The 23,879-nt window shown below is 40.6% G+C and overlaps 3 protein-coding genes across 3 annotated transcripts in view; 2 read left to right on the forward strand and 1 right to left on the reverse strand.

The window, feature by feature from the left end:
- Positions 1-23,879, reverse strand: part of LOC311081797 (uncharacterized protein) — a 118,527-nt gene that overhangs the window by 8,972 nt on the left and 85,676 nt on the right. The gene's annotated exons all lie outside the window — the stretch shown is intronic.
- On the forward strand, positions 6-9,476 carry LOC311081043 (uncharacterized protein). The gene is made up of 7 exons (XM_084111432.1): positions 6-52; positions 205-747; positions 6,065-6,781; positions 6,861-7,030; positions 7,133-7,372; positions 7,461-7,787; positions 7,874-9,476. The coding sequence occupies exons 2-7, from the start codon at positions 225-227 to the stop codon at positions 7,955-7,957; spliced, it is 2,061 nt and encodes a 686-aa protein (XP_083967558.1). The 5' UTR covers positions 6-52; positions 205-224; the 3' UTR covers positions 7,958-9,476.
- LOC311080506 (uncharacterized protein) lies at positions 19,222-22,238 on the forward strand. The gene is made up of 5 exons (XM_084110500.1): positions 19,222-19,585; positions 19,982-20,287; positions 20,438-20,758; positions 21,081-21,374; positions 21,464-22,238. Exons 1-5 carry the CDS (start codon positions 19,450-19,452, stop codon positions 21,610-21,612), a joined length of 1,206 nt encoding a protein of 401 aa, XP_083966626.1. The 5' UTR covers positions 19,222-19,449; the 3' UTR covers positions 21,613-22,238.

Consider the following 23,879-nt stretch of genomic DNA (forward strand, 5'->3'; position numbering starts at 1 on the left):
GTCATAAGGCTGCGCCACGCTCCTGCGTCTGTTGTGATACTGCTGAAGAAAGGTTTGTATTTTACGTTTTTACAAACGGTGAGCTAGGGAGCTGATTGAGAGGCACACAGAGATTTAGATTGGATTCATTTTTCTTTCTGTTAAATATTCTCATCTTAATCATGTCAAACTGTTCAACCACTCAAAAAACTCCTGGTGAAGCAGCTGAGATCTACGTGACACACATGGCGTTTATTAAAGAGGAGAGTGAAGAAACAAAGATGGAAGAAGCATTCAGAGTAAAACAAAAAGATATTGAGGAACAAACAATAATGGTGTTTATTAAAGAAGAAAGTGAAGACGTGAACTTTGAAGAAGCATTCAGAGTGAAACAAGAAGATACAGAGCAACAAACAAATATGGTGTTTATTAAAGAGAGTGAAGACATGAAGATTGAAGATACTGAGGAACAAACAAATATGGTGTTTATTAAAGAGAGTGAAGACATGAAGATTGAAGATACTGAGGAACAAACAAATATGGTGTTTAATAAAGAGAGTGAAGACATGAAGATTGAAGATACAGAGGAACAAACAAATATGGTGTTTAATAAAGAGGAGAGTGAAGACATGAACTTTGAAGAAGCATTCAGAGTGAGACAAGAAGATACAGAGGAACAAACAACTATGGTGTTTATTAAAGAGAGTGAAGGCATGAAGATTGAAGAAACATTCAGAGTGAAACAAGACGACTCTGACACACAAACAGGTTGGTTTCATTATCAAAATTGATTACACATCTTCTGAAAGAGTATCTCCAGATCAAAACACAGGCAAAAAATAAGCAGAAACAATATCATATGCAAGCAGATGTAAAATAACATGATCATCAACATTAAACAGCATATAAATCAAAACTGAAATATAAATCAAAACTGAAATATAAATCAAAACTTTGATAGCCCTAGTTTTTACACATTTTCCCTGATTCACTTTGGTAAGTCTAGGATGGTTTTCATGGAAAACTATGTATATGTCACTCACCCATGCGTGTCTCATATCCGTAAATAGAGAAAATTTGCTCCAGACTCTTTGACACATGTATTGTGTGGGAGTAGTTTAAGTTATCTGTCACAACGAGTGAGAAAGGTTGACTTGGAGCAGCTAATTCTCCAACCTCCGGGAATCAAAACACAGAACAGAGGATAAATTGTCACATGTAGCTCTTTAACAGAGTTAATTGTAAAGCATTATCTATTGTGAAGGGTCATTTCATTATGGTTGATCTAGCGCTGCATGTGCCAGAATTTATTTTCAAGGAAGTACAGATTCTATTAATGTGTAAAGCTACAGTAGCATCTTCAGCTATTCAGATTGAGGTTCTTTCCATCTAAACTGGTTATATCTCTTAATAATTTATGAGCAGTAGGATAACCATATTCATCCTCACAGTCACGCAGAGCCGAGGCACAACCACAACAAAGTTCTTCCGCAAAATACATGCAGTGTTGTTGTTGTTTTTTAATTGCTAGAAACTAAAAACTAACTTTTTCCACACCTGCAAATGGCTGGTAACTTAAGTAAATGTACTGGCCATGAATATTTTTTTACTGTCCATGAAACTGTTTCTGCAAAAACAGGCAGTTATGACACCAGAATTTTAGATACCCGTGTAAATTTTTCAGTTTCGATACCACAGCTAAACTACTACTAGCCTAACTAATATAAGGTTTTCAGGTAGAGACATTTACAAGTAATCAAATGTAAAATAACACTGGATAGTCTACACTGTATAAATTAAACATACATTATTCCTTATTAAAGTGTCAAAAGTTATTCAGTTAAGACCAGCGAGTGATTTTTTTCTTTGTCCTTTGATTAACATTAAAAACAGACAGCAGCAGATATATTAATCTGCTGTCACTTTAAGACCTAATCCATTGATCCAATACACTGATATTGGTACACATCTTTCTCTTCTGTTTATGTTCACTTAAGATCAGAGCCGGACAGTAATGGAGTACATTTACTTGAGTACAGTACTTAAGTACAATTTTGAGGGATCTATACTTTACTCGAGTATCATTTTTGGGGAGTACTTATGACTTTACTCAAGTACATTTGAGAGCCAAATATTGTACTCTTTACTCCACTACATTTCTATCCATAACTGTGAGTACCTGTTACTTCTTCTAAAAAAAAAAATTAAAAAAAGGAAAAAAGAAACATCTCGGAAACCCTCAATTTGTTGTTTCCCTCTCAAATGTGATTGGATTGTGCAGGCGCTACTGATTGGGACAGCCTATTAGCAATCACCTTCAGCTTTCCGCCAAAGTCAACTCCATGGTCAGATTTAGATAAGAGACGAAACCATGGACGAAACAATGGATGAAGACGCAGCAGGTCCATCCCGGGAGTATTTTTTTCCCCAGGATAGTAGGGGAAGACTCATGAATATTCATTAGGGAAGTCATCCCTGATTGGTCTTAACCCCAGTGACGGGTAGGTTTAGGGGCGGGGTGAGGGAGGTCATAAGACCCCCAGTGACTGGTAGGTTTAGGGGTGGGGTTAGGGGTAGGTCATCAGACCAATCAGGGATGACTTCCCTAATGAATATTCATGAGTCTTCCCCTACCATCCTGGGAAAAAAAATATCGCATCCCGAACCCATGGCCCCACCTCGCCAGACTATTTCAATTTTCTGAACAAGTTAATGATAGTTTTCGCTTCAAGTGTTTGCTGTGTTTACCAATGTAAGCACTGTGGCAGTAGTAATGCAATATTTAGAAAATTTACTCTTGTACTCTTGATACTCAAGTACTTTTAAAAACAAGTACTTTAGTACTTTTACTTAAGTAGACATCTGACTGTAGTACTTTTATTTGTACTTGAGTGAAATTTAGCAAGGGGTATCTGTACTTTTACTCAAGTAATGAAGCTGTGTACTCTGTCCGCCTCTGCTTAAGATATAACCGAATATGTTTACTAGGATACTCGCAGAGACAAGCATTTTTATTTTATTTTTGTGAATTTGTATGTTCAAGCGCAAGAAGATGTAAAAGAGCTCAATTCTGCATTCGCCCATTGTCTGACATGCAGCTTTTCTTTGGATATGTGTGCATAAAACTTTCCACACAGCGCCGGGGTAACAAATTCAGTTCCCTTTGCATCATCTTGGGCTTGAATATTTAAATTGCCAATGCATAAACTTTTGTGACAATGCAGCGCTGGCCTGTCAACTCACAACATTGTTAGCGTTGGCATTGTTGGCAATTGACTCCGTTTCATATATTCGCCAACACCTATGTTTGCTCAAATTTGGCACTTGGTGATTGTTAATTTTAGACACTGGCTAAAGGTTACATAGTGTACCTTTAATTTCTCTTCTTTTAATTAAGATGGGCAAAATTTGTCACCAAAAAAGTCATTAGGTTTAACCATGAATATATCTAAAATGATTAATTTGCAGATAATTATTCATGAAAAAACCTGATTTGACATTGATGTTGAGATAGTATATAGTGTGAACCATGGAAGAAATATAAAATAACATTATCACTGATCTCATAAATGTAATAATTTTATTGGACTACTCTAAACTCTCCTACATTTCAACCCTCAAACATTGCACAGGGACAATGAGAAAAGGGGAAATGTAGAAAAAAATCCTAATCTGATTTATATTTGTTGTTATTAAAAACAATTTTATTCTATTAAAATATTTACTATATATCGGTTTTACCGAATGACCAAGGCTGGTTATACCGAATGACTATGTCTGCTAAATAAACAAACTAAATAAATAAACTAAACCCCCAAATCAAACCCACCTCAACTTTTCGATTTGATAATCGGCCCTCAGCTGTAGCTAGTTGAATAGCCCTGCTCTAAAGTGTTACACTTCTTTAACTTCGCAGTACTACTTAAAGTTATTGACGTTAATCACAATAAGCCACGAAAGGACAATGGGCCCTATCTTGCACCCAGCGCAATTGACTTTGTACACCGACGCATGTATCATTCCTATTTTGCACCCGCGCAAAGCGCGCTTTTCCCTCCACAGAAGCACGTCGCTAAACTAGGGAATGAACTTGCGCTCCCTGGGCGGTTCAGCGCAAAAAAGGAGGCGTGTTCCGGCGCAAACGTTCCTTCATGCTATTTTGCAGGTTTAGAAAACAATTGCGCCACTAACCAGGAAAAAATAGTTTAAAGTCAGTGGCGCGTTGCGCATGTTATTCATATGCTATTTTAAGGGCGCATGCTTGGCCATAATCAATGTAGCGTGTGCACAACGCGCATACACTTTGATTCTCTCATCTACACAGAAGCAGCAGTTTTCATTTTTGCAAATCATACATTATTATGATAGATAGATAGATAGATAGATAATAATTATTATAAAAGCATACATCTAGCTTACACATTTACCCAAATTATCATACGCCTTTTTAATCGAAGTTAATTTGGGTGGGTTTCTCCATCCCCAACGTCCCTGACGAGAGCGTTGCTCTCCTTGGCTGTGAACCGCTCCTGGCGCGCGTCTGGCAAATCCGCCGTTATAATAGGAATCCGCTTTAGAACAAAGCGCGTCTGCTCTTAAAGGGAATGTGAGATGACGCTCTGATTGGTTTATTTCACGTTACGCCCAAACCACACCTATGAATAATGAAGCTACTTCAGACCAACCCATTTTAGATTTGCGCCTGGCGCAAGAGTCATTTATCCCGCTGGGAAAATAGCAACAGCGCCAAGACCCGCCCACAAAGTTACTTGCGCTTTGCGCTTTGACACTTGCGTTTCAGATCGTTAAAATAGGGCCCTCAATGTTCGAGCTGACGGACACATAGCCGAAATGCACGCACAGATGCCGCCTCTCACATGCATGTGATTGTGAATACAGTTCTCTTTCACAGCTACACTCACAATTATGTCAAAATGCACATCGTCTGGACTGTGGAGTACTCAATGTAAACAGAGTCTCTTATGTCCTTTGGTGACGTCCTATGGTTATGTCCAACCCGAACGAAAACAAATGGAAGAAAATCGGATGTGTAACTATATCCATGCATTCATTCTTAAAGGGACAGTTTGCAGCCTCATAACTGTTGACATACGTTTCATTAATGTAAATAAAAAAAAATGAATGATTGTAGTCAGCTTAAAGGGCATTTGTTTTATATTATTGGGTTGATTAAAATGGGAAGAAAAATTAAATAAATGTCGTTTCACACTTAAAGGAGAAGTTCACTTTTAAAATGAAAATTCTGTCATCATATAATCACCCTCATGTTGTTTCAAACCTGTATGAATTTCTTTCTTCTGCTGAACAGAAAGCAAGATATTTAGAAGGATGTCAGTAACCAGACAGTTTTTGGGTCCCATTGACTTCCATAGTATATTTTTTTCCTACTATGGAAGTCAATGGGACCCAAAAACTGCCTGGTCTTCTAAATATCTTGATCAAAAACTGATCTTCTTCTAAATATCTTCCTTTCTGTTCAGCAGAAGAAAGAAATTCATACAGGTTTGAAACAACATGAGGGTGATTATATGATGACAGAATTTTCATTTTAAAAGTGAACTTCTCCTTTAATTCAGTAGATTTTTTTTCCTTCTAGACCTATTAAACTATCTACCGCAGTCAAATAAGAAAAGTAACACAAAACAGTAAACTACAATCAAATCTATGCACATATCGAATCAAAATTTTACTCAAAATCGATAATCGATTCTCAATCGAATCGTGACCTCAAGATTCGATTTGAATTCGAGTCGTGAGGTACCAATATTTCCCCACCCCTAGTGCTTAGTACAGTAGAGGTGGTTTAATCAATAAGAATTGGTATTAAATAGGAAATAGCATCTATAAATGCAGTGTCCACAAAGCTACTATTTGGCGGCCACTGAATAAATAACATCTGGGATGAAAAAGTGGTCCACTTTTTTATCTATTATACTTGAAGTTTGATCAAATAGACTGCAAATTGAACCTGTAAAGGGCAAAAATGACCCCCTAATTCACAGTCTTTGTCATTTGTATTTGGTTCTTGCCACGTTCCTCTATTCTGTTGACATGTGTCTTGTAGACTGCCCGCTGTGCCTTCATGGATACCACCAGCTCAGCCAGCATCTGAGGGTGACCCATAAGGTCATCAACAGCCAGGAGCGCAAGCTGCTGCTTGCCATTTCCTCGGGGAGGGTCGATGTCCGCAAGGGCACCTGCCCCATGCCCTACTGCGGCAAGTCCACCTCCCGCATGGATCGCCACCTAAAGGACCATACCGAGTTAACAAGGGTTGCCCAGCAAGAGACCATGCAGGCTCTGAAGAGAAAGAAGATTATTCATGACCTCACAGAGTTGCGGGCAAGCAACCCGGCCGTGCCTATGGCCTCGACCTTGGATCTGGAGGATGCCCCACCCCCTCCAGAGGAGGGGACCTGTGACAAACCCTGCTGTCAGCAGGCTCGCAAACAGCTCCAGGATCAGGTGGCGGAACTCAACAGGCAGATGGACACACTGAGCAGTGCCCTCAGAGATGTGACCCGCCGCTACCGCATATTGAGGAGGAGATCACGGTTCACCCCCTCCACCCAGGTTGCCCGGGTCACGAGAAAACTTCTAACGTCTCTTCGCTCCCCCGAGAAGGAAGTGGAGGCCACAGCGATGGAAAAATCTCTGCCTCGGAGGAAGGTAGTGGTGCACGAAGTGGCCTTAATTCAGGCCAAGGAAGGCTGCCTCATTCCAAAGGCAGTGTTAAAAGAGTGCCGCTCCTCCGCCAAGCGGAAGATTCCAGAGATTCTGGGTAAGTTTTTGCTTCACCTCACCTTTCAAACTGTGGTGTCCTAAAGAGCCCCTTAATGCTTCTCCCTTTCTTTGTGCAGCTTGCCTCAGGAAGTCGGGGGACAAGAAGGACCAGTGGTCATTTTACGGACACCTCACCGCATACCTGGCCTGCATGTATGGCCATCGCGGTGGGGTGTTCCAGAACATGACCATAAAGGAGGTGGAGGAAGGCCAGCAGACCGCCAGAGAGGGCATCTATGTTATCAACGTGAGATGTTTTTATTTCTCTCTCTCTGCACAGTTCTCTCGTAAAATTCTCCCCAAATGCTTACACTGCTAGTCACTGTTTCTGCATATATCAACTCATAAGACCAACCAGGCCTTCTGGGCAGCCCAGCTGGCCTTGGATGCTGAGGAGTATGCGTGGCTACAGGAATTTTTATCCATAAGGTCCACCTTGGTGGGTGGGAAGGATGCCCACTACTTATTTTTTACATCCAAGCCCAGCTCCTGTAAAAATTTGAACCAGTATTTCCAGGAGGCATGGGCTGGCATGGGCTTGCCTGGGACACCCACGTTCACTGATGTCAGGACCTCCATTGCCACCCATGTAAGTATTTCTGTGCCTGTTTCTGCTGTGTGAGTTTCTGATGTGTTTGTTTCTAACTCATCACCTATGCTTTCCTCTCTCCGTACAGGCGAAAAACACCCACAGCCTTGGAGACTGGTGTAAAGTGGCACAATTCATGTGCTACAATACCTCCACAGTTGATGGATTTTATGTGCTGAACTTAAATGCAAAGCAGGTGGCAGAACACCGCCACCTGTTTGAGTCAGCTGTGGAGGGTGAGGAAACCATGCCAGTAAAAAAAGTGGAGACCCGGAAGCGCCCCGCTACCTCCAGGCCGAAGAGGGGCAAAAGGCCCTGCAAGCGGGCAGCCAGCCCATCAACCTCAGTCAGCCCATCACCCTCCGCCACCCTTCCACGGACGAAAGAAGGTTCAGAGTTGAGGGAGTCTGCTTCGGTAAGTCCATCTTCTCATGGGTTGGTTTTATCGTTTGTGACGAGTAGGCGTGTTCGCTGAGTCTTTGCCTTTCTCATTCTTTTCAGGAGGGACAAAGCCCAGCAAAGCAGCAGATCCTCAGGCCGAAAAAGAAGATAAAAAGTAAAATAAAAAGAAGAAGAAAAAAATAATGTTTCAACAAGCTTGCCCCCCCCTCCTAAATTTAGAAGTGTATGGCACTTGACCACTTGACTACTGACATGACATATTTCAGGAGTTTGGCCAAAATGTTTAATTGGGTGTGAAGACCTGCATGATTGTGGTTAACTGACAGTGCCAAAGTTCTTCTAGACATTACGCAAAATTAGGGCCCGCAAGTTCCTGAACGTGATGAATGATGGGATATGCTTTAGCCTCAAAGGCTGCCCCGCAGCTGTATTAGAAATAGTGTATATTTAGTGTGCATTAAGTGGACCACGCTTTGCAATTTTTCAGACCTGGGAGAGTTTTTTGCACACTTCCTGTCGCATGCACATGCTCTCAAGTGGCCAAGACCCCAAGTGTGGGTATTTGGACAGGCCCCACATTTGACCCTCCAGTGCGGGAATGTTGGCGTTAGCTAGCTAGCCAGCTGTTAATAGCTAGTTAAATTTGGTGGAAGATAACAGTAACTGTTAGTAAAAACAGATGGCACATCATAAACATGTTGTCACACTTCAGTATTAATGTGATTCCATCACAACTCTCATTTCGATAAATCAATGCACTGTTTTATAATAATGGAAAATGCTTTTCTTTTTTTTTAACTCATGTATCCTGACAGTACAGAATGGGTCTTTTGGCATTATTCTGAATATTGTAGAAGCATTCATTTCATAGGTAATTGTAGTTTACTTTGCTGAATCATTAGATTAGCATTGTCACTGTTACTATGAAACTATTACTATTTTACACTGTTACTATTTTATCAGTTGCATAAAATTTCATTGCTTTTCATGAGATGGGAGCATTGACAGTGATGTTACAGGTAGGGGTCCAGGCAGAGGTGCAAGTGGATTTTGAGAGAGAGGTCAAGGCAGTGGGGCAGGAAATCTGAAATGTGGATTTGTTTGTTGATTAGTTAGTTTTCCGACAAATATCACAATGTCTTGTATACAGTGGTTCTCAAAAGTGTGGCATTCCCCCAGGGGAGGTGCAAATATACTGCTGGGGGGGTGCGGGAGATCAGCAGAAAGAAAACTCCAGCCGTTGTAACGGCGTTCAAGTACGTGAGTGGTTAGCGCTCTGCCTAAAGTGGCATCAAATGGCAATTACACTGAAACTTTCTTCTTCAGACCACTGACTTATCACGTTGGAACAAGCCCAACATAATTGCTTGCCATAGAAAAGCAACTCTTCAGTGGACCGAATCACAAGGTGCTATTGTGAACGCACCACTCCGCTGCTGTACGTGTTGCGGTGAGAAGACGAACAAGAAGCTGAGCATGTGAAGCACTGTCAAAAGCTGTTATATATTGGCTCTTTTATATATTGTTCATCAAAAGCATCACTGAAATATGTAAATGTTTTTGTTTATTTAAATTGGAAAAGTTCTGAGAATCTATTATTCTCTCTTACTGTTATATGATTCAATGACATTACAAAGTGAAACTATTGCAGGTGTTTTTCATTGCAAGTTTTTCAATTAAAAAAATCTTTACCTTTTTATAATTTTTTGTGAAATTATTTGGTAGTCAGAGTGTGTGTGGTTGGGGCGCCTATCACCCATTATAGATCAATTACATATCATTATAATGGTGTTTAAAAGACAAAATACATTTACTTGGACATATTTGAGAATCTGAATATCAAACATTTCATGATATATTTAACTAACTGTGCATTCACACCGCCGCCTGCGAGAGCGGCAAAATTCACTGTCGCCGCCCTGCCAACGACGGCGTAGAAAGATTCGTGGACGGACGCTCTGATGCTCTGACGTAGATCGAATGCTTGGTCTTTTTTTGACCAGAATGCTACATTCTGTCGTCCTTGACAACCTTTTATATTTGGACATGGTATAATGTTTGGATTTCTTATTGTAGACTCTCTTTTGTCTGCAAGTCAAGTAGTTTTAAATGTGTTAACAATTGCAATGGTTGTAAATGTGGTTTTCCTTTCATGTAGTGACCAATTCCATCAAATTACCCCCACCTCAGCTGTTGCATAATTCAGTTGTTAAATTTGAACTGTTATGAAACATCGCCTTTGTGGTTGACATGCACAGGCTGATGATTGTAATCAAGTGTAAAGAGGAGGGTCCTTGCTTCATACACTGGAGGAGAGAATGCAAACTGCTTTCCAGCATACATTAAAATGTGATTCTGAAAGGACTCAAAATCTGAAGTTCTCCTGCAAAGACTGTTTTCAAGAATCATAAATCAGAACAATTGCATTGGATACATTTTATTTGGCCGGGTATTGTGTGTGTGTATACATATGATGCACCTCTTGATGGAAATTACGTAAACATTTATTTTCGTCAAGAGGTGCATACATTTTTGGTCAAGATCTTGTATTGACAATATTGTATAATCTCCAGCACATCCTAAAGACTTAAGGTTTCATTTTATGTATGAAAATGATTTTTCTTGCTCCCCTGGGCCCACAGGAGGATCTGGTGTGCCAGTTTGTAAAGTTGGCGCGAGCACAGACCCCTCTAATGATTTAAGTAAGTGACTGCCAATGTATTGTCTGACTGGACAAGAACATGATGACACCTTAGAAAAACAGCTATCATCTCTAGGCAATTTATATGCCACAATTCAAAAGTTTACACCTACAAATAATCAGATAGAGTAAAGTAGTATGCTTATTTGGCGTGCTTTCTGAGGAGAGGGCTCTGAGCTCTGTATTTTGGCCCCAACCCAGAGTACTCCCCGTATCTCTGGTTAGGATAGTAACCAGGCGAGGGTTAGGAAACGGGGTGGTGGAGGGATGCTGAAAACTGTCGAGGATTTGTGAGTGGGCTATGTATAAATATAGGCCTCATCTCTTGCTGATTGGATAGATCGGTAACACTTTACAATATGGGTGTACTAATATGCATTAATTCATGCTTAACTAATGCACAGATAATCATGTGCTAATGCAGTGGTTCTCAACTCCAATCCTCGGGACCCGCTGCTCTGCACATTTTGTATGTCTCCCTTATTTAACACACCTGAATCAGATCATCAGCTCGTTAGGAGAGACTCCATGAACTGAACTGAGTGTGTCAGATAAGAGAGACATACAAAATGTGCAGAGCAGCGGGTCCCGAGGACTGGAGTTGAGAACCACTGAGCTAATGTATGACTCATGAAGAACTAAACCATTAATTAATGATTACTGCATCAGCAACTAATAAAGATTCTATATGATTAATAGATTAAGTAATATATGAATTGTTATTAATTAAATGTGTCATAATGTATTAATTCCTTAATAACATTTTATTAACTAATAGTGTAAATAAATGCGTCAATTACCACAATGGTTTGAAGCCATGTACTTCAACTTTGAATTGTCTGCTTTAATTAATCATTAGCTAATGATTCACAAATGGATCATGATGTTATGACATTACTTGAAGAGTTCAGATGCAAAAGCCTCTAAGTGCCATCTGAAATTTTCTTCTAGAATGATTATTTTTATCAAGCTTGTATATTTAAGTTCAGTAATTTCACTTAAATGACAATTCATAGGTAATTTTCATTGCCATTTAAGTGAAATTACTGGCTTTTGCATCTGAACTCTTCACTTGTTGAGGCACATAACTATGAACTAACTGTTAAATAATATGTCATTTTGGTTTTGACATCCACACTAAGCCATGGATTTCAATTTCCAACCATCTACAAACAAGATTTCACTGTGTCCGATGAACTGCCACATCCAGTACCTCGTTGTTCATGCACAGGAATATGTCAGGATAAGCTTGAGGTCGTGGTACACTGTGAACATGTGGCCGAGCACTGCTATTTCATAACACTGTGTCTAGACTGGACAATAGAACACATTATAATCAGTGATACTACACTGGATGCGGCGCGACGCTACACAAACCACGACAGTAAACTGATGCCACACTCTATTTCTGATGTACTCCGAGATCTTGTGCTACTTCTGTAACGAAGGACAAATGGACTTCCAATGGTCTGTTATGTCCAGTGTAGACAACTGGTCTCGTCCAGTTTAAACACAGTGTAACAACGTCAGGAGTTCAGATTCTGGTGTGCTGATATTTGTGTGCAGCCCAACTTACCCATCCTTCAAACACATTCTTTGACATTACATTCACTGCATTTCAACTGTCAAAGCCCATAAATGGCATATTACTTAACCATTAGTTAACAGTCATGTGCCTCAACAAGTAAAGTCATAACATAATGATACATTGGCTAATCATTAGTTAACGGTTAATTAAAGCAGAAAACTGGAAGTTTAAGTACAGTACATATCTTTGACAAACTGGTAATTAACACATTAATTTACACTATTAGTTAATACAATATGTTATTAAGAAATTAATACATTATGACACATTTAATTAATAACAATTCATATGTTACTTAATCTATTAACCATATAGAATCTTTATTTGTTGCTGATACAGTAATCATTAATTAATGGTTTAGTTCTTCATGAGTCATACATTAGCACATGATTGTCTGTGCATTAGTTAAGCATGAATTAATGCATATTAGTGCACCCGTATTGTAAAGTTTTACCGATAGATCATTTGAATGTGTTCCTCCCGAAATTTGTTAATAAAACATGTCATGAGTTCACACTTACAAATAATCAGATACATTTAAGGGATGGTTCGGAGTAAAATCAACCTAGGGTCCTTTGCACCATGACCTCGAGCCAAACGACGTGATTGTTAATGAGTGACGTGACTGCTAATGAGCGTCACCTGCGCACCGCACTGTAGAGATCTCGGGTCCTAAAATTTGTACCCAACCCCAACGTGCATAAATTACATTTTTCAAAAAGAAAAACCCGACCCAAGACAGACCCGATAAAATTAGGCCACGCATTTCTCAAAATGCACTTTTAATGCAGGGATAGTTCACCCAAAAATTCTGTTATCATTTACTCACCCTCAAGTTGTTCCAAACCTGTAGGCTATGAATTTCTTTCTTCTGCTGAACACAAAAAAGATAGTAGAAGAAAGACACTCATACAGGTTTAGAACAACTTGAGGCTGAGTAAATGATGACAGAATTTTTTGGTGAACTATCCCTTTAGCACAGAGTACGCGCTGAAGTGTCAATCACTCATCACTGTGACCTCATTACGTCCTATTACATTTGGCATAATGTTATTTACCTGACCATAAGATGATAAAGTTTATTTTTCAAAATATTCCAGTTAACTATTTAAATAATTAAATAGTATTTAATTATATTTAGCTTTTCTTCAGGGATATTCACCAATCAAGGTTGTTGTTTTTGTTTTGTTTTTTTTGGTGTCAGGGCCTGACGCTAATTTATATAATAACATTAGTGATGTTATCATTTGCTGCAGCTCTGTAATTATTTATCAGAGGTCACAGAAAGTGAAAATGCAGGCACCCTACACATCATTGGTTTATTATTTCATCTTAGAATGAACAGGGATAAATAATATTACTTGAACTATTTGATTACAAAATATTCTGAAGCCAAATTTCCGTCTACACAAAACCTTTGTGATCATATAACTCAAATAAATAGCCTATACCCACATGCATGCAAAACAGGCATGCATCTTACAAAAGTCGTTTTTTTAAATATCACAGACCTATATGGTCGTACTATATACATACTGTATTTGATCGCAGAGAAGTTGGCCAAAACATAAGAAAATAACAATGTAGGCATCAGAAGCCTAACTAGTAGGCTAACTGTTATGTTTAAAACTTAAACTTTTAAAACCAAAGCATCAAATATAAAATAGTTGCCTCGATTTACAGGCAGATTACAGCAGAACAGAACAGAGATCACGCTATTTAACATGGTGGTTTATGCTATAGGCAATTTTATAGGCAAAGTTTTGAAATAAAGTCAGATGTCCAGTCAGTTAAATGTTACAGGGTACAGTTCTCATCTGAGCCTACTTGTCGTTGCTATTCAGGAAAAGCGAAGCATTGAGACTTGCTGTACCAAGAGAGGTACATCAGTCAAAGCCAGCAGAATGGATTGTAGGATAGTTTGACACGCTCAGTTCACCACTTGCTATTTTGAATGGGGTCAAAAATTTAACTAGCATTTGAAGAACATCTTTTGAGATGTGACAAATTTTTTGTATTTCTCCTCTTGTCATAAGAAATCTTTGCACATCATTGAAAGCACCCAGTACTGATTCCACCATTGCAAGTTTAGTGTTCCAGCAAGTCTCACATTACTGTTTGAGGGTGCCTGTCAGGTGTAGCTCTAAACCAGAATGCTTAAAATATGTTGTCAGTGACTTACACTGATTAGTATATGCTTTCACAGGCTGTAATGAATCTTCCTTTTCCTTATTAATTCCTTTCTTGAAAGTCTGTTTCAGCAGAGTTGAGAACGTGCGCATTACAACTTTTGTGTTTCCTGTAATAACAAAACAAAAAGCCTGTAATATTAGTGCCTTGAGCGCTAACAAACACAAGTTTATCTATTTCAGCCTGTGACAGTCCGAAGTCATGCAACTGTTTCAACAGTTCAGTTTTTATGTTAGCGGCCCTCTAAAACAGCAGCTGCCGATGGCAGCACAGCACAACTGTTTTAAGAGCGGCGAAGAAGAACTGTGTCAGAGCTAAAGGAGCTAATCAGTAAATAGATTCCTATTTCTAATAAATTACGTGGTATCGGATCGGTGCCTGGACTCCAGTACTCGCCGATACCAGTTCCAGCATTTTCAGCAGTATTGGAGGCATTTTCAATACTGGTATCGGAATCGGAACAACTCTACTCCTAAGACTCCTTATTTGGATCGCAGCTTGTGATCAATTCATTATAAGCATGTTCCTGGGTCCAAAAATCAAATAACTGACTCTCTCTCACGCTTTGCCTTTCAGAAATTCAGACAGCTGGCTCCAGAAGCGGACTTCAACCTGACACCAGTGCCTCACGATTCAGAATTAATCTTCCCATAAATCACCCATTGAGATCACTGCTCGACACTTCTCTTAACTAAATATTTCAAGCCTTTTCCTCTAGAACCCTCCAATCTTACCTAACGGCATGCAGATGTTTTAAATGTTTCATCTCACTTTTAACCTGCCTTTCCCAGACTTTTCTCTTCTCACTATTACATCATTTATCTCCAATCTCAACACAGTCAAGAGCCTCCAAATTGGTTCCATCGAAGGCTATTTAAGTGGAATCCAATTTTTCCATAAACTCTTTTTTGGCTCCCAGACATCCATGCTTATTAAACGTATCCAAAAAACCCATCCTATCCACCCAGACGCTAGACAAACTTTAACATTAGACATACTCACCAAATGCGTCTCCACCCTCAGCCTAGGCTACAGATGATTCAAATCACCCCGTAACACGTTTCTGGTTCCAAAAGCACCTCAAATTCTTGATCCAGTCTGCCATCTTTTCGCATAGGTGCCACAACCACAGCCACTCAAAAAGGCCTCTCCCAACAACAGATTCAAACACTCGGTCGTCAGAGGCTTTCAAGAGCTACATTAGATCTAATCGCTTTCACATCAAAAAGCACACCAAACCATTATCAGCTAATCAAATCGTCCACACAACCTGTGTTTCACCCTTCTCTTTCTCCATCTTTAGCACTTTAGCTTACACTCAAAACTTAGCTTCATCCATCTCGATGTTTCTCGTCCAATTATTCTCATCGCTGCAACTCTTGGAATACCACCCGCGTTCCACCCCTCTCTTTCTCCAACTTTAGCACTTCGCTTACACTCAAACTTAGCTTTAATCCATCTTGATGTTCCTTGTCCAAGTTATTCTCACCACTGCAGCAGTATCAACCCCTCTGCCCCCACAGAAGCTCACCCCTACCATCCCCATTTAAATGCCAGCAGGGCTAATTCAGTTCCATGCCGTTGAGTATTGAACTCCCGTTGGATGCCGTTGAGAGCCCTGCCAGTCGAAATGGCCTAAACTCTATTCCCGCTCGACTGCCGACAGGGCTTACCTGTCCGATGGCTGGGAGTATTGAAAACCCGTCGGACGCTGCGAGAGCCCTCCTAGTTGAAAATAGCCAAACGTTTCCCACCTTACTGCCATCGAGGGCTTACCCGTCCGATCGCTACGAGTATTGAACTCCCGGTCGGATGCCGTAAAAGTCCATCCGATCAAATGGCTAAATTATATCCTCGTTCACCAGCCGTGAGTATTGCACTCCCGTCAAACACCCTGAGAGCACCTCTCCAGCCGGAAAAAAAATGTATCTCTCTTTGGCTGAAACTTACCCATCTGATCGCTGTGAGTATTTAGCTCCCGTTGGACGCTGTGAGAACCTTTTTGGTCAAAACGATTAAAGGGATACTTCAGGATTTAGCATTAAGCTTTGTATTAGTAGAAAACCTGTAGTATTTTCGAATTACCGTGCTTTCCACCCTCATATCCCCCTGAGACGAGAGATTTATGTATTTTTTGTCTGGAAAATCGTCATTTTGCGTCATCGGAGGATTTTCTGGCCAGAGGCTAAAGACTACAGCCAGTAGAAGGAGCTGTTCCGCATGTGTTCAACCCGCCCATAGAGGGTGGGATCTCACTCACAGAATGTACACACAGTGTCAGCTTTGGAAGCTAAGCTAGCAGGCTCTTGTTCTGTGGAGAAAGCTGAGTAGTAGGAGAAAGCTGAATAGTAGGGGTTACCATCCTCCTTTTCCCGGACTTGTCCGGCGGGCGAGATCGTTCAAAATGTCCGGGATTCAGCTTTTGCGTTCTGCGGTCGCCATTCATTGTTTACATGCACACCTTTTGTTTCAATCTAGCTGAATTCATTCCGATTGGTGAGTCTGAATGTAGTATTTACATGAACGCTAAACAAGTGATCGGTTGATGTGCGTTTTACCATTGCTAAGAAAATTCCCGCTCCTCCGTGAGAGATGCGAGACCCGGCGCTGTTGTAAGCCAAATAAGCCAAAAATACATTTTCTGGCTTTTCTCAGGCTAGAAAGCTCAGAATTCAAAAATTTCTTCACATTTCTTCTACATAAATGACCTATTTTAAATACACATTCATCTTTCCAGAGGTGAAGTATCCCTTTAAACTCCATCATCGTTCGCCGGCCGGCGGGGCTTACCCATCCAATGCCATGAGTATTGCGCTCACTTCGGACACTGTAAGAGCCCTTCCCAATTGAAATCCATTTCCACCCGTCTTCCGGCTGATGCTTACCCATCCGATCACCATGAGTATTGAACTCCCGTCGGATGCTGCAAGAGCCTCCAGGTCAAGCCGCTAAGCTCCATCTCCGTTTGGCCTCCAGCAGAGCTAACTTGTCCGATCAACTGGGGAAGTATTGTGATGTCTAGTAGTTATTTTTTTTACCCTATTCACCTGGGCTGTCTTGCCTTAAATGTTGCCATAGCCATTTATGACCCTGGATCACAAAACCAGTCTTATGTTGCACGGGTATATTTGTGGCAATAGCCAACAAAACATTGTATGGGTCAAAATTATCGATTTTTCTTTTATGCCAAAAATCATTAGGATATTAAGTAAAGATCATGTTCCATGAAGATATTTTGTAAATTTCCCACCTTAAATATATAAAACATTTATTTTTGTGAGTGAATGCTGCACAATCGCCAATAGAAATGGACAACTTTAAAGGAGATTTTCTCAATATTTCGATTTTTCTGCACCCTCAGATTCCAGATTTTCAAATAGTTGTATCTCGGCCAAATATTGTCCTATCCTAACAAAACATACATCAATGGAAAGTTTATTTATTCAGCTTGGTGATGTATAAATCTCAATTTCAAAAAAATTACACATAAGACTGGTTTTGTGGTCCAGGGTCACATTTAAGGTTAGTGTTATACGTGAAGGGGGAGAAGGTAGAGTTGCAGGGGTGAGAAATAAAACAACACATTCTGCTGGTAACCCTATTCTGCCTTGTATCAGTTTTTGAGACAATCTACATGGCCAAACTGTCATGAGAGTAGACAAGTGGTCGAGTGCAAAAACCACAAGTGTGGTTATTTGGACAGGGTCATGGTCTCAGATATAGTTTATAGTCAAACTATCATAACAGTGTAATTTTAATTAAAGCAATAATTTGTCAACATGATGTTGATGAATTACGTCCATCCACTGTTTTGGCCAAGGCTTGCTCGTTCTGTGCTATCACAGCATTACTTTTCGATTTTAGACGATCTCACTGTAGCTGCACAGATCTCTGACTGCTTAGCAGACATGAAATAGTACTAAATACTACTAAATCTAGTGAAACAGAGCTTCTCGTCCTTCCAGCCACTCCAACTCTATATCACTTTTTCTACATCACCAACTCTAGATCCAGCTAGGATCATCAACAATAATCCCATTGAGATTAGCTAGAGATTTTGGGGTAATCTTTGATGACTAGCTGTAATTACAAGTAATATTGTATAGTGATAATGAGCAGTGATGACATGACACTCTTAAAATATCTCAGCACTTGTCTGCATCTGTAAATTTGACACATACTATATAACACAAAAAAAAAAAAGATAAAAAAGCTGCATAATCTTACAGATGGGCCTAACACAAATCAACTTTATTTATCAATTTATTATTATAAATTTTAAATAAAATGCTGCTCTATTTCTTTTTCTACTTTTTATCAGCCAATGATAATTTTGATTGAAAAAGTGACAGGACCACTCTTGCTATAGAAAGGAACACAAATCACACGTGTGTCAGATTGACAGATAAACAGCGTGCAAAGAGTTTACTTCATACATTCAGTTTAACAGTAAATTTTAATTACATTTAGTGCAAACTTTATCATTCAACTGAACTGTGCATGTGCATTTCTAAACATTATCCATCCATGCAATAAATGCATTTCCTTGGATGAGCCTGGTTTTCATAATTCAGCTGCTCAGGTACATTTAATGGTATGATCCATTTCAGAGGCTGCAAAAATTACAATTTAAAATCAGTCAGATATATAGAAATGTGTCTTCATATTTACAAGTAAAGCTTCACATTACAAGTAGGCTACTTTCTACAAACCCCCTAGGATCACACCTTCTTTAGGGGGGTTAGAACCCTCCAAGCCCATAATTCACACCCTGGTCTGCACAACTCGTTCAGGTCCTTGTCATTTCTAGACTGGACTATTGAAATGCTCTTCCAACATGTACAATGAAACCTCTACAAATGATTCAACAGCAGCACAACTGGTCTTTAACAAGCCCAAGAAAGGCCTCTACTAGTCACACCTCTCTTCACCAATCTATAGATGGTACTCAATTCCAGTCCAGGCGTCCCACTGCAAAGCACATTTTCATGTTGTTTCTCTTATCTGACACCATTTAGTCAGTTCAAGAACTTATTTCCTACCGAGCTGATTATCTAGATCAGATGTGTAAGAGACTGCAAAATGAGCAGAACAGTGGGTTTTATAGGATGTTGCAAGGTTTAGATATCGTGAAACAGGGGGAAAAGAGCTATACTTTTTTTTTTTTTTAGGTCACACACATCAACGTGGTTAAAGATGCATGGTTATTTTCACAACACTTTACTACACACCAGCTCTTACATCAGTGCATATGTCATTTATATTTGTGGACTACTGTTGAAAGAAAATTTGAACATGGTTTGGTTCTGTTTGTGTCTGTGGTATCTGGTTGGTGAGTTTTAAATATTTTTTATGACTTTAGTCCTTTCTGCAACAGATTCAGTGTTTGTTTTTCCTCAGTGTCCTTTATATAACTACATTGAAGCTCAAATACCAGCAGCATTAGTTATCGTTGGAGATGTTATTCTCATCCGTATAACCGATTTTCTTGTGTATGATCACACTGTGTATGATGTTTGGAGTTCAAATGAACTTCAGTTCAGTGAATGAGTGTTTTATTCAAAATCACCACAAAGATACAATTATTAATCCACACACTATTTTCCTTCTTATGTAGCCATTCTTTTGTTTTATTATACCGTATTATTTATTTCAAATGTAGACTTCAAATTATTTACTTTAGTAAAACATCGTAAAGTCTCACTCTGTTTTTCTGTTTGTTGTTTAGGTGTTGAGATGAAGCCAGTGTCAGTGATGGTGGGATACTCTGTCACTTTACACACTGATAGAGAAATGAGGAATAATGATCTGATTGTGTGGAGGTTTGGACCTGAAAGCACTTTAATAGCTGAAATCAAAGTAGTGGACAGCAGTGTGACTGTAAATGATGATTATGATGGGAGATTCAGAGGCAGAATGAATGTGGATCATCAAACTGGATGTCTGACCATCACAAACACCAACATTGAGCATGCTGGACGTTATGAACTACAGATCAACAGTATGAAGAAGTTTTTCATTGTCACTTTAAATGGTAAGTTAAATATCAGTTTCATATTTTATTCTAATTCTTTTGTATGTAATTTCAAATGATTTACTTTAGTGAATGTTGTATTTGTTTACCATCATAAAGGTATTTGAAAGTCTTGATCTGTGACAAGCCCTGTTTCTGTTTGTTCTTTAGGTGTATTTGATGAAAAAGATGATTTGAAGATATTGTCAGTGATGGAGGGAGACTCTGTCAATTTACACAGTGATCGTGAAATGGGGGATTATGATGATCTGATTCAGTGGAGTTTTGGAAACTATTTAATAGTACAAATCAATGAAACGGCTGACATCATTACTGTATATGATGATGTTCTTGAAGGGAGATTCAGAGACAGACTGCAGGTGGATCCTCAAACTGGTTCTCTGAACATCACAAACACCAGAAGTGAACACACTGGATTTTATCAACTGCAGACCAACCTTATGAAGAAGGTTTTCATTCTCAGTGTCTATTGTGAGTTTAATAATAAGTTGATTTTTACCTCTTATTTATTACAGTTTTAAAGTGGATCTAAATATGTATCTTATAATTCAGATGTTATATAAAATAGCATATAAAAGACAACATACTTATTTAGATCCTTAACATTAAATTGCCTAATTGATTTCCAGGTTTATATTTAACTTCTATATCATCTAACTTATATTATATTTATCTTCTGTGTTTTATAGAAGCTCTACTTTTGATCAGTGTTGGTTTCTCTGAATGTTTCTTTCTCATCTAATTTGATATCTCCATTCATCCACATTTATCTTTATTCTCTTGTTTTTTCCAGCACCTCTGCCTGTTCCTGTCATCTTCTGTTACTGTCCTTCAACTCCATCATCATCATCAGTGTCCAGACATGTGCTGCTGTGTTCAGTTTTGAATGTGAGTCAAGCGACTCTCTCCTGGTACAAAGGAAACAGTTTATTCTCCAGCACCAGTGTGTCTGATTTCAGCATCAGTCTCTCTCTGCCTCTGGAGGTGGATTATCAGGATAAAAACACCTACAGCTGTGTCCTGAACAATTCATTCACTGCCAAGACTCAACATCTCGACATCAGTCAACTCTGTCACACATGTTCAGGTACGGCAGCGCTGATATTAGTTGATGTTGGCAGTGATATTAGCATTGATTCACTGAACTGATCTCAGTTTCATGCTTTTACTCCTCAGACTCTGCTGTTGAAGCTGTAATCCGATTGGTTGTTACTGCTCTGGTGGGCGTGGCTGCTTTAGCTGCTATTGTTGTGCTGGTTTATGACATCAGATCCAGAAGAGCTGAACAGGATCGAAAAATCCCACATCAGGAACCTAAATCATAATGCAATTTATGGATCTTAATTTTTTTGGCTTTATATGGCTTCATACAGATGGTTCTCAACCAGGGGTGCGTTTCCTGTACAATGACGTAACTTGTTGCTTAACTACCATAATACGATGCATCATTGAAGAAATCAAATAGCTAGTCTCGACTGTTTCCCGAAACCGTATTGTCACAAATTGGTCGTATAACCACGTTGGTTAATGATGTCACGCAGGTGGTGGAGTAATAACTACTTTTAATGAATCTGTTATCTGCTATAAATTACGGACATGGCATCAGAAGACTATTTCTTATTTTTCTCAGTTATTTTGCTTTATTTACGGATTCAATCTAGGCTCATTCTTACGTACTAGAGTATGTATGCACATGAGCACTCTTCAAAAACGACGCTTTAAATCTCTTGACTAACTAAAAGACGTAAATGACATTGGTATGTATTAAAAAAAAGATATAGATTGTACCGAATGTCAGTTTGCTTATTTTGCTCAAGATAAGGATTTATTGAGTCCACATGTCATGCAAACAAACTATGCTTCTAACTACAGGTCCAAAGCTCACAGAACCTCACAACTTTGCGATGCTGTTTTCGAATGTTCGTTAGAACTAGTTTCGGGAAACACCGACTATGCCAACGCAAAGTTCCGGTTCTCTTACGAGAGGTCTCTCGTACTGCGTTGAAAACGCTAGGGGAAAAACTCTTTTTCACGAAATACTGAAGCAAAAAATTATCCTTTAATTTTTGAAATAATGTAAAGCGCATTGCAGCAGCACACAGCCATGGGCGAGACGGCTCGCTCGCTCATTGGCTGCTCTGCGGCAACTGCATAAGCCTATCGAGCGAGGCCTGCGGTGACGTCAGGCCAATGAGGGCGCTTCGCGCCCTCCTTGCCACTTCCCGCCGAAACGGGCGTGGCTTAGTCCTATAAAGGGAGCTCGAAAAGGCTGATTCACTGATTTTTCATCTCTTCAGCGAAGCTCACGCATCGTTGGATCACGAGAAGAAGCAACGCGTCGTCTGAGAAGCACTTCAGCGGGACGAGTCACTTACGGAAGCTGCTGGCCCACGCCGCCTTCGACTGCCGTTCCTGCTGCGCTTTCCGGCGCCCATATCCTTTCTGTTATATCTTTCTGTGTGTGTATGTGTTCGCCCTGCGACACACACTCGTAAAAGAGCTTGCGTCTTTTTCAAGATGCCTTCTAAATGCGGCTCGTGCCGAGCCCCACTCAGCGAGGGAGACCGTCATGTCATCTGCGTCTCCTGCCTGGGTGAAGACCATGCAGCGCTCGCGCTCGCTGACGGCGGCTGCCCTCACTGCGAGCTTATGCCTATGGTGACTCTGAGGACTCGCCTGGCAGTATTCTCCGAGCCTGCATTTCCCGCTGCACTGCCGCGCCGTAAGAAGCGCCGCTCTCAGCGGGTCCCGGAGCCTTCTCCAGCCCGACTAAGCTCGCCGGTTCGCCCGCCTGCTTCACCGGTTTCGCCTGGATCACTTCCTGATGCTCAGCGACCGCTGTCTGCCGCCGCCTCAGCAGAGGAAGTTGATTCTAAAGCCGCGTCGGGGGAGGATGACACGTGCTCTCTGTTAGCCTCGGGCAGCGAAGACTGGGCGAGCTCTGTGGATCTCGCGCTTCCTGCTCGTACACCTAACAGAAGAGCTAACATCGAGAGGGAGCTGATGCGCATACTCTCGCTGGCCGCGGCGAGCCTCGGCCTTGAGTGGTCCGCTCCGGAGCCCCCTTCTCGGACTCGACTGGATGGTAGCTTTCTCCCTGGTGAGCGCACTTCTCCGGAATCCAAGCCCGCCCCCTTTCTTCCTGAGCTTCATGAAGAAGTTGCGAAGGCTTGGAACGCTCCCTTTTCAGCCCGAACACGTTCGTCTGTTTCACCAGCATTCGCTACTCTAGACGATGCTAAAAACAGAGGCTACCATTCTCTTCCGCCGGTGGAACAGGCGATAGCGACCCATCTTTGCCCGCCCTCTGCTGGACGGCGGACGAAACCGGTGTTGCCATCCAAAGCCTGCCGCATGACGTCGCCGCTGGGCAGGCTGCGTCTGCACTACACACCATGGCTACACTGCAGATCTTCCAGGGAGATCTCCTCCGCAAGCTGGACGAGATGGGACCTGATGCGATCTGCCTCTCGGACTTAAGAAGCGCTTCGGATCTCTCTCTCCGCGCTACTAAGTCCGCTGCACAGGCCATGGGACGGTGCATGGCTAACGCTCTCGGATATGGCTGAGTCTGAGCGCACCGCGTTCCTCG

The sequence above is a fragment of the Abramis brama genome (genome assembly GCF_963993115.1).
Source record: "Abramis brama genome assembly, chromosome: 4".
In the NCBI taxonomy this organism is placed as follows: domain Eukaryota; kingdom Metazoa; phylum Chordata; class Actinopteri; order Cypriniformes; family Leuciscidae; genus Abramis; species Abramis brama.